Source organism: Arvicanthis niloticus, chromosome 1 (assembly GCF_011762505.2).
Source record: "Arvicanthis niloticus isolate mArvNil1 chromosome 1, mArvNil1.pat.X, whole genome shotgun sequence".
Classification (NCBI taxonomy): Eukaryota; Metazoa; Chordata; class Mammalia; order Rodentia; family Muridae; genus Arvicanthis; species Arvicanthis niloticus.
Genome location: NC_047658.1, coordinates 162,769,566 through 162,786,633, shown reverse-complemented (window position 1 = coordinate 162,786,633; position 17,068 = coordinate 162,769,566). Strand labels below are relative to the sequence as shown.

At 42.1% G+C, this 17,068-nt stretch overlaps 1 protein-coding gene across 8 annotated transcripts in view; it reads right to left on the bottom strand.

The window, feature by feature from the left end:
- Positions 1–17,068, bottom strand: part of Tdrd1 (tudor domain containing 1) — a 41,097-nt gene that overhangs the window by 21,980 nt on the left and 2,049 nt on the right. For 6 of the 8 annotated variants that reach the window (XM_076925510.1, XM_076925534.1, XM_076925543.1 and 3 more), the window contains exons 2-11: positions 14,091–14,423; positions 11,361–11,419; positions 7,555–7,699; positions 6,156–6,261; positions 3,853–3,916; positions 2,842–2,949; positions 2,441–2,623; positions 1,877–2,020; positions 1,269–1,440; positions 258–344 (exon numbers count right to left, since the gene is read on the bottom strand). In XM_076925510.1, coding sequence (XP_076781625.1) covers positions 258–344; positions 1,269–1,440; positions 1,877–2,020; positions 2,441–2,623; positions 2,842–2,949; positions 3,853–3,916; positions 6,156–6,261; positions 7,555–7,699; positions 11,361–11,419; positions 14,091–14,394 — 1,372 coding nt within the window. In that variant the 5' untranslated portion in view covers positions 14,395–14,423. The remainder of the gene's footprint in view (positions 1–257; positions 345–1,268; positions 1,441–1,876; positions 2,021–2,440; positions 2,624–2,841; positions 2,950–3,852; positions 3,917–6,155; positions 6,262–7,554; positions 7,700–11,360; positions 11,420–14,090; positions 14,424–17,068) is intronic. The other 2 variants (XM_076925527.1, XM_034514902.2) reach the window with 1 other exon arrangement.

Genomic DNA, 17,068 nt, shown 5'->3' with positions numbered 1-17,068 from the left:
CTGCTCAGTGTGAACCTGTGTACTCACTGTGGTCCCTGCTCAGTGTGAACCTGTGTACTCACTGTGGTCCCTGCTCAGTGTGAACCTGTGTACTCACTGTGGTCCCTGCTCAGTGTGAGCCTGTGTACTCACTGTGGTCCCTGCTCAGTGTGAGCCTGTGTACTCACTGTGGCCTGTGTACTCACTGTGGCCTGTGTACTCACTGTGGCCTGTGTACTCACTGTGGCCTGTGTACTCACTGTGGCCTGTGTACTCACTGTGGTCCACACTTTGCTTCTTGGTGCTCTGCTCACTGGGTTTCACACCATATCCCATTTCCACAAGCACATGGTCCAGCTGTTTTCCTAAAAGGTGATTCAGAAAATAGATCTCCATTGAGACACTACGTACAACATCATAGGCAAAGAAAACATAGGAAACAAGCCAGCCATGTGTCTCAGACATCATGACTCCTTGCACAGGCTTTGCTTCAGTAGCCCAATTATTGGCAAAATAACATCCAGAAAAGCAGTTTTAAAAATTTAAACAAAATTCCCGGTCACCTGACCAAAAAGTTCTCTAAAAAAATCATCAAAATTCCAAATAGAAAAGTCAGTTATCATTTCCAAAGCACATTTAAATTAACCAGTTTATCCAAAGAAATCCATTAGAGCCACAGAATTACACGCTAAAACAGAGCAGCCACTGACATAATAAACTCATATCCCAACATGAAATACACACGTCAAAGAAACAAAAACAGATTTCATACCAAACTTCAACAGACAAACTCTTATTCTACCAAGTCACCCATGATATGCCTTCTATGAGAGAAAAGGCACAGTGTCTTGGAAACTGAGGCAGTGAGTAATTCAGTATGAGGAGTCACTTTTCTAACAGACAATAAGCCACCAAGGAAGGGCAGGATGCCCGACCGTGTCCGCTTCTCAACTGAACACTAGTGCCAACGCTCTGCACAGCATGAGGGAGGGAGGGCTGCTGCAGGCAACGCACAGGGTCAACAGATCAGAGACACTCCTTAGTCTCCCCGTGTAAAGCTGCAGAACTCAAAGCAGCCATTACGAGGACAGTGAAGGATAACAACATAGTTGCCTCTTATTGGTCCGCATCTGGTCTGCTAAACCATCTGATTTCACAGTCTGGGACGAACAGCTAACTCAAGGCTCCATTTCTGCACAAGGGGAATGACTCTCCACAGATACTTGGTCTCACTCCATGGTTCTGTTGCTCCTCTGAGAAGCAGGTGGGAATTAAGACTCACATCTTACCTGAACTCTGTAGCACAACGTCGACGGCACAGGTGATCACCTGCTCCTCTGAGATGTCCACGACCCTGATGGAGCAGTACTGCTCCAACAGCAGGGCTTTGACAGCAGCGACACAGTCCTCACTCCACTTGCCCGTGGTGGGGACAACTCCTGACACATAGCACTTTATAGCCTGAAAATATGAAATATGAACATTTTAATTAATCACCTAAAGAGAGTTTTTAAAAGAATGTATTTCATGATGAAAACAATTATCAAACGCCATCAGTACTAACCAGGTACAGCGTGTCAAGTGTGCTTACATTTACCTCTGATGCTTCTGCTGGCAACGCTAACTGTTGGAAACTGAAGCTTCACAAATAGATATTAGATACAAATCTTACCTTTACTACACATCAATTCTGGCTTCTTTCCAATATTATATAAAGAAATGACTCATTTTCTAGAGCCAATAAGATGTGTCTGAAAAAGCTACTTACTCACAGAAGATGCTACTTAGTTAGAGAGAGACAACAAGAGAGGCAGCTCCAGGGTATTCATCCACAGACAGTGACCCAGGAGGACAGCAGGGATGCTGGCTGACAGGAGTTTACAAAGAAGGAACTCACGGAAGGAGGAAACAAGTCAATGCCTCTGCTTAGCTGGTGAATTCTGTCTATTGGAATTATCTCTTCGTTTCCATAGTCAATGTATAAGACATGTGCCTTCTTCTGCAGCACATCAACATCTTGTATTACAGCTCTGTTCCAGGTCTGCAAGGGAAATGTGCAGCACCCTGCTTTAAACACAACTTCACAATCCTAGCAAGCAACATTCCTCCAGAGGCACCCCAAAACTCACCACCATTTTGATGAGAAATCCCTGAAATGGTCCAATTAGGACATCTTCAGAAGTTACTCTAGCCCAGGTGACAGTCACACACCACCTCAGCTACACACACAAGTACAACTCTGAAGGCCAGCAAGCAGTGTATACATAGCTGCTTAGGACTGAGGCGGCAGAGCCTGCTGGGCCAGTGCAAGAAGGAGTACGCCTGCCTCTGGCAACTGCCCAGGGTGAACCGAGTCTGCCCCCAGACAGCCCATGCAGCTCCAACAGCTCCATCGTCAGGAGCTGGCCCCAGTGAGATAAGGCTGAGCAGCCTATTAAACAATTCCTCAGCGAATGCTTACCTGATCAACTGTGTATTTGGCAACACAAACTTCCCCCTTAATAGGAAGATAACCCTCTTCAGGCACCATATTTGCATATGCCTCTTTCAAGCTTGTGGAGAGTTGGTTCATGTATTCTAGAACTTCCGAAGAATACAACTGGACATAAAAGTTACTCGGGTGCTTGAACTCAGTAACTGTACCCTTTCAAAGACAAAAAAAGAAAAAAAAAAGAAAAAGCATAGGTTTCTTACTTTTTATACCTAAGATAGAAAGAAGCAGTACATGGTTTTCATAGTCTATTGATTGAATCAGGTCTCATCCGTGCCTAGTTACACAGTAAACTCAATGCAAGTACAGCAAACAAAGAATAAGGCCCAGCCGTTCTTTAGATCTCTCTCCATGTAAAACAAAGCCAGTACCTTTATTTCCATGGTTTTCTTGAGTTGGAGACTTCTCAGCTCAGAGAACATTATTCTCTCAGCACCAGCTGTCATTTCTTTAGTAACTCCCAGGGGACAATCAACCTGCTGGGAACAAGTACACACATCTTTGACACAGCCTGACTCCCATTGGCACGGTGGCCACAAAGTCTCATTCTTATGCATGAGTCACAAACCACAGGAGCTGGGAGGCTCTAAGACTCTAAGATCCATTTTCTGCAAGCAGGGGATGCAACTCGGGCTCCAGAGCAGGAATGTGGGTGGCAGGAAAATGACCTCCAGGTAGTTACAGAGATGAATCCATTCAACTTTCAAGAAGTTTTGTTTCGTTTTCTGAGCTATTCTCTCACTCTGCAATGAAGGCTGTCCAGAAACTATATAGCCTCAGCTATCCTGGAACTCAAAGCTATCTACCTGCCTCAGCCACTCAAATGCTGAGTTTGAAGGCAGTAGCCACTCTCCTGGAAACGTTTAAAAGTTTGAATGTTTACCTGTTAGTGTTTTGTAAGGATAGATACTGTAGAGAGCTGATTTTTTTTTTCAGTACAAGGCACTATCAGCTACAGAAAGATGAGAATTTTTCTCTGTGAATGCCAGTTGGACAGAGTAGTGTTATGAATGCTTTGGCCCAACAGTTACCTAGATGGAGGACAGCTAACAGAAGGCAATGCCCAAGAGACAGGCCTAGGATGGAGACCCACAGACAGAAAGCTGAGCTAGTGGAGCTACAAAGCAAGTGTCTGTTCTAGTCCACATTACTTCATACAGAAACACAGCTGCTCAATGACATTTTGGGGACACACTGGAAATAATTCCCCAAAGCCCCAAACAGGCATGCTATGCCACCCATCCCACCACTGTGGAACTAGTGGGGTTTTGCTTAATTTGTAAATACAGACATAATGCATTAGTTCAAAATATCTTTATAAAGGACATTTAAAATTTACTTTACTGCCAAAAAAAAAAAAAAAAAAAAAAAAAAAATCCTACCTCATTCTTCACTTCAATGGTCTTTGTTTCAAATGGTGATTTATTATCTTCAAGCTTGTGCAAACTGTAATAAAACAAGTGATTATAATACTCATAGTACAAAGAAACTTAGAGGAGTCACAAATCTGTTTCTTTAAATTCTCAATCAATAAAACTTAAAGGGGAAAAACTTGTGGAGAATAGTGGCCTTGACTTGCCATGAGAGGCTCCCCTATGGGAGTATACCATGTGTGTCCTCAAAACCCCCAATATGAAGGCCTAGGATAGCCCACATCTCAGTATCTGCCCAGAGCCATCTAGGAGAAGCTAAGAACCCGCAGGGAATCTTCCTGAGATGGTTCTGCCATGGACTAAAATCTACGACAGATTTGCTTCTCTAAGCAAGGCTGAGAAAATTAAATTGGAGGAAAGATTGCTATGAATATGCTTTCCTGTTATTATTAAATATCTAACAACCACTAGGTATTGAGCCACCCTTTTGAGCAGATTTCTGCAGACCTAAGAAGATGTACTATCTTGTAGTGATGCCCTATACACAAATAGATAATGATTCTACAGAAATCCTGATTTTATTCAATAAATTTTAGAAGAAAGTTTTTAAGAGATGGCCTTAGTTGTTAGAAAGATGTAATAAAGTTAGAATCAAAAAAAGAATCTACTCACTCCTCATCATAGTAAGTGAAGGGTTCTACAACAGGAAATAAAATGAGCTTTTATAATTACACTAAAAAGAAAAATAGACTTGGGCCAATTTTGTGTTCAAGGAAAAACATTTAGGTCCAAGGAGGAAGCCACAGGTGTGCACTATAATAAGACATGGCCATGAAAAACTTGCTTTAAACTTGTAATGAGCATATTATAATGAAACACTGCTTTGAACTTAATATCCACGTTCTTCTGTAACTCCCATTTTGTGTAACATTTTATTTCTGAGGTAATTTTCTAAAGAAGTTTTTGTCTAAGAAGGTATAAAAGACCAGAGAAAAGAAAACTGTCGGTTGAGTGGTTTGACTTGGGGGCTTTGCCCCATCCATTTACCCTTCCTTCTTTCCTTCTCTCCTTCCTTCCTTCCTTCCTTCCTTCCATCCATCCATCCATCCATCCATCCAAATGTATATGTCTGTTTGACTATATGTTTGTGTGTAGCTCTTTGTGTATGTATGTAAGCATGCATGAATACCTGTGGAGTTGATTGTGACAGTCGGGCCCAGGCAGAGTATGAATATTTGAATGTGTATGTGTGTGTGTGAGTGTCTGTGTGTGTGAGTGTCTGTGTGTGTCTGTATAAATCACCTAATTCTTTTCCTTTCATTCCTCTCTGGTTCACAAAGAATTAACCAGCTTAGCCAGAGAGGCTTCTAGCTGATTCACCACAGAAAGGAGCACTGGCAATGAGTCCTTTTACTCAGTTCCCTGCTGCTAAACAGCATGAGTTGATCACCAGATGTTAGCACGTTTTAAAGCACAAGTAACAAGAGTTAATAAAGAGTTAAGTTTTTAGCACTTAATGAAGCACAGAACTGTAAGAAAGAGTAAAACAAAGCACAGATCGTTATAATGCTTAACAAAACACAGAGCTAAAGAGAAAAGTAACCAGTGTTTTTTAACCATAGAATAAGCAAGGGCGTTTTTAGAATCTTTTGGAAGTTATCAGCAAGCATTCAGTGTAATTAGAGAGCTAGGAGGCCGGAGACCTTCACTCTTCAAAGCTACATCTGATGCCGTGTCCCACTTCAAGACCATTCCATGCTGGGCAGGCTGCCAGCAAGAATCCTTGTCTGTGAAATACAATCCTTACATCCTATAGACAACTGTGTATAAACTAGAAAACACCGTCAGATTACAACATGTTTATTTCAAAGCCACACTTCCATAGGCACTATGAGGGTGACATCATTAACATCCAGGGCTGCATCCAGGGCCACAAGCAGAGCACTCGAAGATGCCAGTCATTAAAAATGTACTTGAGGGGATGAAGAGCTGGCTCAATGGTTAAGAGCACTTATTGTCATTGCAAAGGACCAGGGTTCAATTCCTAGCACCTACATGGAGGTTCACCACTTCCCTCGGGTATCAGATACACACGTGGTGCTCAGACACACACGAAACAACAAATCTAAAATAAAAAATTACTGCAGTCCTAAATCTTGCTATGCACTAGCTAGTGCTGCAGACTTGCAAGCAGGCCTGGCAGGGGTTGCAAAACCATGGACATAACTCAGGCCTGCTTAACTCATTAAATCCTCATTTCCCAGAACTACCTGTGTTCACTGACTCCAAAGAATGAACTCCCTGGAGCTCACCTCTGCTGTACAGGTCTACAGACGGTGCTGTGGGAAGACCAGTCTCTCCTCTGGCACGCCGTGGAGCAGTAGTACGTCTGCTTGCACTGGGAACACCTCAGGGACCCTGTAGAGCACAGTCTGTCTCAGTCTAAGGCATTACAGAAGGGTGTAGTAACAATTTTGGCATTTTGGTTTCTTTTAAAAACACAGAAATAATTCTATCTTTTCATCTTAATCCTGGCGTGGGGCTGCTTCATGCTGCAGCGCTGACTCCGACTTTCCTTGTCCTTTAGCACTGGTGTGATTTTGCCAGCTGCAGATAGTTTCTGCAATTATGTGATGTTTGGAACTCTGGGGACTTTTCAGAAGGTTATATATGTGCTAGGGCCTCTGAGAGGTGGGTGGGTTATTGGTTGGTTGGGGGCGTTGTTAGTTGTTTGATGTTGGTTGTGGTTTGTTAAGTAGTCATATGCAAAGAACAAAGAAGAAAAAATTAGATATCCTGACAGTGAAGATCAGACTTACTCCAAGGAACCTGATGCCCCTAATCAGCAAGAAGCAGTTTAACCATAATGTCATCCCCTTCCTCTCTATCCTTTCTTCTCTCCTATCCAGTGCTAGGGGTTGCAAGGGTAGAATAACAGTAGAGAAGGGTGAAAGAAAGAAGGGCCCACAAAATAGCAAAATCCAGCTACAGAGAAGGGCTGGAGAACTACCTCAGTGGTTCCGAGCACTGACTACTCTTCTAGAGAACTGAGGGTTCCTATGACCATGACCATTGGTTCAGACACTGAACACAAACCCAGCAAAGGTGCTGGGAGCTCTGATTGCCAGAACCAAAAGCTAGACATGAGCACAACATCTCCTACCAGGGTCAGACAAACTGCCAGAACTCCACATCCTATATGGCAAAGGGGTACAGCCATCTGTTCATTTTTTAAAACAAATTGCGAAATACTATAATACAGTTATACAGTGGCTACTAACCATTTCTCAAAAAACACAAATAATTGGTACATCACTGACAGATTAATCTAAAGCCGTTCCTAATGAAGTAAAATACAAAGGAGCGGGCCTGTGGCTCTGTAATTCCATTGGTGACACGACTGCCTCAGGGGTAGAATACGGGAGGGACGTGAAAGCAGCTTCTGAGGCGACAGAAATGTCCTCTGTCTTGATGTGTGTCTGGCATTTCGGGATGTGTCACCTTTGTTTAAATGAGTGAGTGAGAGTGCAGGAGGAACAGAGGCTGTAACGAGCAGCAACGGCCACCAGGATGAATAATGGGCACACAACATCACCCAAGCCATTACAGTTCCATGAAACATTACACATGCAGTTCATGATCACCATGGCAATCCACTCCTCAGATGTACAGAAAGATCACCCTGTGGACATCAAAAGCAAACTTGCTTACCAAACAGGCCACAGCGGTGGCAGGTTGTTGACCGAAGGGGTGGTCCTAAAGAGTTGAAGAGTGCTGGATTATTTACGGACAAGGCATTCTCAAACAACTTGTGGGATTTTTTTGACTTTTCAGGAGTCACATTATTGCTGGGCTTCTATGAAACAAAGAACAGTGATATTAGAAGGTCTCTTCCAACACTCCATGTGGGGCTGCCTCACGGGTAAAACAGGACAGCTAAGACTTTCCTTGCTCTTCCCTTACACAGTCGGAACTCTAAACATAGGCATATGAAAGTAGCATAAGGCCAACTCTGTCTATGCTCAAGTTGGTAAAATGATGACTCCCCCCAGCTGTATGTACATAACATAACATTTACATAACCACTAGGAAAGCTATTCAGAGATATGTGCTGATCAAACTGAAGTTATGAAGTGTTCAATGAACTCACAAGAATGGGGAGGAAGCACAAAGAGCAGAGATAAGCTTTCCATACAGTTAAACAGGTTAACAGATGTCAGTAAGATACATACATCTTGTACGTGAAATTCAAGCAGTGGAGAGATAGAATATTAGCTCATAAAGGTTATCTAACAGAGACCAGGGGACAGCATATTACTATCAGATAAAAGGTTACAGAGGAAAGATAATTTCCACAGAGGACATTACGTGACCAGTTAGTCTAACAAGACGACTTCACAACCATAGGCATGTTTTCAGTCAACAGCAGTGGTCCACGGTGTGAAGAAGAGAAAGGAAACCAGTGAGCACAGATGGAGAGTCTTGTTCTCTCAACAACTAATTTGACCAAACAGAAGCAGCTAGCATCAGAACCCAGTAGCTGATGTCGTACAGTCAATAGGCTCAGTGGGACACACAATAGCCATTGTGCCAACAAGGGCAGAACACACTCTGCTCAAAAGCTCAAAGAGTATGGAACAGCAAGCCTGTAAGCTGAGCTGTAAATCAAACCACAACTTTAAAGAGAGTTGCAGGCTGGGGCACAGCTCAGAGGCATGTGTCCTCTGCTTATCATCCATAGAAGCTGGGACCTTAGAAAGGAAAGCTGAAACCGACATCACACACATCAGAAGGCAGTAAGGGCATCACTCCAAACACTAGGAAACTCAAAAACACTCTTCTAAAGAACATGTGGGTGTCAGAGGGCAAGTTAAGGCACACTGAACAAAAACAAAAAACCCTACACATTATCAAAGTGTATGGGACACTTAAAGCTCTGGTGAGAGAAAAACTGAGAGCAGCCCGTGGTCACAGGAGACACGCACCCACATCAGTGATCTCTCCCTAATCTTACTGCATCCAAGTGAATAAATAAAACGGAGTCCAGCTGGACTACACACCCTACAAACGCCACACAGCTGGACTACACACCCTGCAAACGCCACACAGCTGGACTACACACCCTGCAAACGCCACACAGCCAGTCACCAACAGACTCAACTCCGCACACATAAAAACTGATCACATAAGTAACACACACCAGCTCTTAAAATTTATAAAACAAATCACAGTTTAAGAGCCCCACAATAGAAATGTCAAAGGCCAGGATGTTTTCACCAGAGAACAAATTTTCAACAATAATAATGGAGACTCGTTTTGAGGAAACAGAAGAGTCCACTTATTCCACGACACATGGTGTTTATCAGAGATGCAAGGCTGCTTAGCCAATTAGCATATTGAATAGCCCACCAAACAGAATACAGTATCTGTCAGTGTGAATCAGTGTAGTGAATGCATTTGATTCCTAGAATAAATGACTTCAACAGAGTCACAGGATACAAGCTAAGTTTAGAAATCTCTATTATTTCTGCTTCTTAGCAATGAATTCAAGGGCACATAAATGTAGGAATCACTCAAAACTCTTAAGCATAAATCCAACAAGAGACTTACACAGAAGCTAAAAACTGCACAGGGAAAGCGATCAGAGACAACATCATGGAGCCACGGACTGTGGTCAGAAGACTCAATACAGAAAAGGTGCCTAACTCTCCAACAGGTACAGATTTCATGCAATCCATGCTGAAATCAGAGCAATGTTTCCATGTAGATACAGACAAGATTATTCTAATCAGTTTATCTTAAGGCAGGCAAACTACAATGTCTAGAATAATCTTGAAAGTCAAAATAAAGTTGAATGGATCAATGAGATTTCAGGACTTATCTGGATAGTGGATGAATGAACTAATGAATTTCAGGACTTGTTAGGCACTGATTGTGACTGTGGCGCTGGTGAAGAACAGACCAGTGAGTGGGAAGCCATCAAGAACAGAACACATCTGTGGCATCTACAACTTTTTATTATCTTCAACTGACTTGACTAATTCCTAGACAACCTAGACAAGCTAACCTTTCCACTAACAGCAGCCAGGACAGCAGAACACATGACACACAGCAGAACACATGACACACAGCAGAACACATGACACACAGCAGAACACATGACACACAGCAGAACACATGACACACAGCAGAACACATGACACACAGCAGAACACATGACACACAGCAGAACACATGACACACAGCAGAACACATGACACACAGGAGAACACATGACTGAAGAGACCTCAACTGAAGCTCCTTTGACAAAGTAAACTCAAACAGATCAAATTATAAAAACTCTGAAAATTTTCTCAACAAGAACTGTGTCTGAGTGATCTAGAGTAGCAAAGAGTTTGCAGTCTTAATTCCCAAGTCCAAAGCACGCGTGGAGACTTTGGCCAGCCAGCCAGCCAGCCAGCCCCTAAATGAAGCCTTTTGTTGTGCAAAAAAGTCTCCTTCAGAGCTCAGAGGATGAGGTGCAGGCAGGAGCAAGGGCAGGCAGGAGCAAGGGCTGGCAGACTGTGCTTCACCAAAAAACCAAACAACAGGACTTGGATTCTGAAGCACAAAAAAACCTTCCAAAACTTAACAGTTAAAACCTAAATGAGGGCTGCAGAGTTGGTTCAGTGGTTCCAGCACTGGCTGCTCTTTCAGGACCCAGGTTGAATTCTAAGCACCCACATGGCAGCTCGCAACTGAAATTCAAGCCCCAGGTAATCTGACATGAATGTATGCAAAACCATACACATATGAAATTAATTATATTGTTTAAAAAACAAACAAACAAAAACTAAATGAAGCCAGCTGGCAGTGGTGAATGCCTTTAATCTCAGGACTCAGGAGGCAGAGGCAAGCTTGGCCTACAGCGTGAGTTCTAGGACTCCCAGGACTACAGAGAAGCCCTATGTCTTGGAAAAACAATCCAAAACATAAAACTGAATGACTCACTTAGAAAATGGACAAAGACAAGTACTACTCCAATTAATACTGCGTATCACTGACTCTTCATCTCATGACAAAACATTCATACTGACAGTCAAGCCAGCCTAATCACCGAGGAGTTGCTAAGAGAGAAGCCTGCAATACAATTCCACTTAGAAAATGTTCTCAGTGACCAACTGTATAACTCAGGACCCATCAGCACTGCCAATGCTCAAGGAGGGACAAAGCCTACAGAGGTGGTCACAGAAAGGAATCTAGAGGGTCCTGTGATGATGGCAATGTTCTCTGTCAGTGCTCACTATGACCCTGGAGAACACTGGGTAAAGCTTACACAGGCCACACTCTAAACATGACAACTGCTTGAATGGGAATCTACAGATATATATATATATATATATATATATCTATATATATATGACATTTTTCCTAAGAAAAGTCCTAGGTTAGAGAAATCACAAACTTGACCTTGACTGACCCTAACAAATGTCTCTTTAGTAGCACAGAAAGTGTCAGAATACAGTGAAGAAACTTACAGTTTTTACTTGGTTAGGTGGTGAATTGTTTCCAAGACTTAATGGTGATACTGGGTTTCCTGGGAGAGAGAAAACATAATTCCTAATAAATGCCAATTACTGCTTCCGATAACTTCTGATAACTCAGCGATGCCCAAACAGTGTGCTAGCTCCAACAACCTCCCGGCTATGCTATAAAAAACAAGTGACATGCTCTTCTTTCTGGTTGAAAAGTAAGAATTTGCTAGGATCATAGGTATGCATATCATTTCTTGAACTAAAAGTTTTACTGTAAACTATATATATATATATATATATATATATATATATATATAGAGAGAGAGAGAGAGAGAGAGAGAGAGAGAGAGAGAAATATAAATGGAGTCACCAAAAATAACAGGGAAGGCAATGCCCCAATGTTCACTCCCAAATGAAACCTCCAATTGTGAAAACAGGTTACATTTAGTTGAGTCATTTGTAAACGAGACACTATGGGAACCTTCAAATATCTCAGAGTACTGCCAAGGATACTGGTTAATTTCCACAAATTGATGGTAAGATCCCATTGCTTAAGATGACACATATTATTGAACACAGAGACCTTGAGGTGGTGCCTCACTACAGACTGACCCCTACTGACTAGTGTTCATGGTACTAGAAAGACACTCTGCACATTATCAGAGGGGAAAGGTAACCAACAACCCAGCTGCAAACCCTGACATCTATACTAGCTGACCTGCTGACAAGATGCACTGATGCAAGAAGCACAGATGTATTATGGGAATAACCAGACAACCCTCAGAGTGGATCAAGGCCTACTCCATTAGCTAGAACCAATACTTGACACTGCTTAGGTGGCCAAGAAGGTAGAAAGGTTGTGGACTTTGGGGAAAGTCAATACTATTGTTCTGCTAAAGGAGCAGAGCAATAAAATGACTCTTAGTGACATTCTGCTATGCTCACAGATCAGAGCCTCACCAGCCACCATCAGAGAAGCCTCCTGTAGGAGGTGGGAACTGATAAGAAGCCGCACAATGGACAACCTGCCAGAGTGTAAGACTTTGAAACAGTTGGTCTTAAATGAGGTGTCTCCATCAAGCCCCTCCCCTCAGGGCTCAGTCAGCTGTAAGGAAGAGGACTCAGAAAGACTCTAAGAGCCAGAATAGATGGGAGACGCAGCAGGACTGACACACGTATGCACTTAAACAGACTGTGGCAGCAGGCACAGGGCCTGCCAAAGTCCAAGCCAGATTCCGTCCCAGCACTGATGGGGAAGTGAACAGGATCTCCCATCCCTAACCAAGACCTGACATCTGTAACCGACACCCACTTACAAAGAAAAAGTTAGTTCCTCCAGGGGAGTCTGGCTGGCTGACATGCAAGAGCGGCCCCATGCCAGGGAGTCCGTGCCAGCACAGAGTGAGTTCTGCAGCGTGGCTTTGGGTTTTCTGTTTTATTTTGTTCTTTTGGCCTTACTAATCTTTTGCTTGTATATTACAGTTTATGGTTTTGAGTTTTCTGGTTTTTTGTGCTTTTTATTTTTAAAATTCTGAGTTGTTTACGTATTTTCTGAAGAGATAAGAGAAAGAAAGGATGTACATTTGAGTGGGGGGAGGATTTGGAAGGAGTTGGAGAGGGAGAAATCTATGTTCAGAATATATTAGATGAAAATAATTTATTTTCAATAAAATATATATATTTCAAAAAAGTGTTAATGCTAATACAGCACAGAGCCTCAGACCACAACAGCAGCATCCACAGCTACCTTAGAACCACAGTCTGGGGTCACATTTGAGTGGCCTGCTGCCCATCTGGAGAGTAGCAGTTCGCTGTGTCAGCTGCCCCGTGCATGAAGCACTTAAGTTTGCAGTGGCAGCTTCTTCCTTGGATTCTAATTTATCTAAACATTTCTTTTTAGATAAATATTTCCTGTTGCCCATGCAGTGACAAACTCATTCTATGAAGCTGTGAGAAAGCACTGGGCAAAGAGCTAAGTGGGAGGCCGGACATCCTTCTCAGGCTGCAACTATGCTTTCTAATACCACGAGAGAAATCAGGACTAATCCTTTCTTCCTTGCAAAAATTACAAAAAGCTACTTCTACACAAGCATGAAGGTTTAACATCGTAATTTTTACTGTTCCACTGAAGGTAATTGTTTTAACAAAACTGGCATATCTGGGTTTTGTTTATTAGTTTATGGCAATAGAAAAATTTAACAACCTAGGCTGGTGCTGGATCTGAACTTAAACTGTGAAATAAATGCAGTTCATATAGCCTCAGTTTTGACTTCTTAAGGGCCTTCTAGAATCCAAGGGTCATGTTGAGGACTGGGCTAACACATCTCATACACCCAAAAGGTAAATCCCACCAGGCCCTCCTCCTTAAAGAGCAAGCTTTCAAAATCATGAAAAGAAATTCTTCAAAAGCAAATCACATGAAATTAACATCCTAACTATGTGTCTGTGGGCTGCTTATGTGCAAGGTCATTTTAAGTCAACTTCAGAAATGCCATTAAAATCACCAGACTGTCCTTTCTAGGTCCCTGGGGAGATTCATCTGTGTTCATTCCCCACTGTGCAACCTTCTCTGTGATTAACGAAGCCAAGGCTATTACTTGACTTTCTGTCTAAATACTAACTGGGTGGAGAACTCTTCTGCAGTCATTTGGCTGTCCTGCTATCCCACTGCGTTCTGTTAAACAAGTCAGAGAGTCCATCAGAACCAAGAGGAAGAGCGCAGTTCCCACTCACCTGTCGGCAATGTCTTCCTGTCTCCTTTGGACCCACCTACTTCTCCATTGATGCCAGCAGGGTTTGACGAGACCACCGAATTGTTTTCCTGACTAGCTAAATATTGTTTGTTTTGTTCACAAAGCAGAAAATTGTTCTTTTTATTTCCGTTCTCTGGGCTTTTCAGTCTGAAATTGGGGTGGTTATGCTGTGCTACAGGACTTCTCAGAGAATCGTGGGGTGGAAGCTTGCTTTCCTTTTTCTCAAAATTAAATGGCTCTGCCATTTTACAAGTAGAGGCTTCCAAATTATTTCGTGGCATCATATTAGGTGTAATTTAACATTCACTGACGTCTGAGAAAAGAAATATATTTAAGAGGTGAATTTAATTGTGAAAGCAGGTGAACTATAAGCACAGGTGACTTTGTACAAACATTACACATCAGATGACTCCTATCAATAACCCCAAGCAGACTCAATCTTGCTATCAAAATCTGGCCTACAATGTACCAGTATTTCTTTACTCATAAGTATAAACTCCAGGTTTGGCAGATCCATTTACACCAACTCAAGAACATGAGAAGTTCTTGAAGTACCAGGAACAGAAAAGACCCCTCACAACTGAAAACACTCTTTCCTATGTAAAGCTGACCTCTTCCTGGTGGAGTATGACACAGTCTATTGCTTACATCAGAATGTCATTCTGCCTCCTACCTTACACCATGGCGACTCTTCTACCAACAGAATTACCACTTGCCCAGAGACCCTGGCTTCTCCCCATGCCTGACCATCTAAACCACCTTTCTCAGCTCCTCTCAGCTGACGCTTATTCTGTCTGGTTTGCTCAAGCATTCTGCTTTGACAGTCTCCAGGTGAGCTTCATAAACTGGAAAAAAAGTATTTCTTTCAAGGACCTATGCATGTAGCTTCCTCTGAAAATTAGTTTGACTTGCGGCAAGCTTCTCATGTCACAGTGGCTGCAGGTGCCTGGGAGGCAGACTTGTTCAGACACTATTGGCTTGAGGTTTACCTATCACTCTAAAGGAGTGTTCTCACTGCCCAAAGCCCCTGGAGTGAACCAGCAGCTTCTCCTTTCAGCAGAGTAACATGTAGCAAGCAGTTGAGACTGCCTATGCCCTCAAAACCTTCCAAGGGAGAAGCCAGAAACTAAATGTCACTTAAGATGATTCTGAACAAACAGCAGAAAAATGCTCCCCCTTTGTGTCCTAAAACGTCTAGTTTATTACTTGTTTTAAGTTAGACAATACTATAGTACAACTCTGACAATAATGAATTTGGGGTCCATGAAAAAAAAATCTGTCAATAGAAAGTTTTCTGAACACTCACCATCCAAGACACTAATTCAGATTCAGACATGCAGACAATCCAATATATTTCCAATAGTCTTTCCAGTTGCACTGCACCATTAGAATGAAGTAGTCTACATCTTAAACATACACTACGTACAGTCCATACTGTGAACACCTCAGCCTGGCAATGCCATCAAACACTGCCCAGAACACCTCAGCCCAGACCCACGACTGTTGTTACCTTTCAGAATTTCTAATCCTCTCTGCCTTTACGAATACATAAATGATTTCATTAAAACAGATTTCTAGTATTTTCTTATCTTTATTTCTCTATATAAAATTAGTAAATCTTTGAACTATACTGTGTTAGAATATTTGATTTTGAAAATTGCTTTTTAAGCTACAAACTTGAGTTTCATAAAATAAATAAATTTTGGCTAGAGTTTTAGAGATTTTTCAAGTTTCTGAAATGGTTCTAAACATGCTTTTGCCATTTTTTTTTCCTATGTGTGACTTAAAGCAGTACATTTAGCATTGGCTACCATAAAGCCAAATTATCAATCAACTCATAAAAGTTACAATAGTTTATGGTGCAGTGTATTTAGGTGTGACTTAGCTCTTTATGTAAATGACATAATTGTGTAAATTGTGCAAGCACAGTCATCTTATTAGCATGCACATTTTCCCTAATATTTAATCACTATAACATTTAAGCAACAAATAGGGAAGATTTAAGCTTAGAGGAAGGTCTGTCCAAGGTAGACTGCTTTGGTTGGGACTCACTCCACTGCTCCATCCCACTCAGAAATTCCCACTGTAATACAAATTTGGACTTAGACAATTTCATACTTTTATTTGGGGATTGTATTAAAAACAAATGAACTGTCTTCTTTGTAACTCACGTGTTGACCTGCAAACACACGGACATCCTGTGCTTCCTTCACCTGAAGACGAAACACCTAGATTTCTCATGACTGGACACTTTATTATCAGAGAGCCACATACTTTGTGGCCTGCAACCGAGTATGATTCCAGACACATCCTGACAATGAGCAGGGCTCCATGACTAGGACGCTGCAGTGACCACTCACACTTAAGTGTTTACTTAGAGCCAGGGCAGCTGTTGAGTTCCAATAAGACACTGTCACCTGTGTGACTCTGTAACATGCAGCTCCTCAATCATTACAGTTTGTTTTCTATACATATTAACACACACTGCACTTATAATAAACACCACAAGCATGACGACATTGCCCTTTAAAGCTGAACTTAACATTAGAGAACGCCAGCGAACAAAAAGACACCATGGGAGCTGGAGATGGCTCAGCAGGTTACAAGCACTTGCTACCAAACCCGATGGCTGGAGTTTGATCCGGAGACCCTCATGGTAGGAGAGAACTAAGGAATGTAAGCTGTCTTCTGGCCTCCACATGTCCTAGGACAGGCATGAACACATGGTAAAACTAACCAGCAGGCTGCAGGACAATTTACACCACTTAGATTCATCTCATGTTGACCTCTCAATCTTGAGTGGGTCTGTATAGTGTAATTCTGTGACTTCCAGCTTACAGACTCCTGACAGACATGAGTAAGGAGAGTTGACAAATAATTCTGAAGGGTCATGGTATCTCTTGGTCTAGCCACACCAATGACACACTATTTTAAAAAGCATATAATTTATTTTTATTT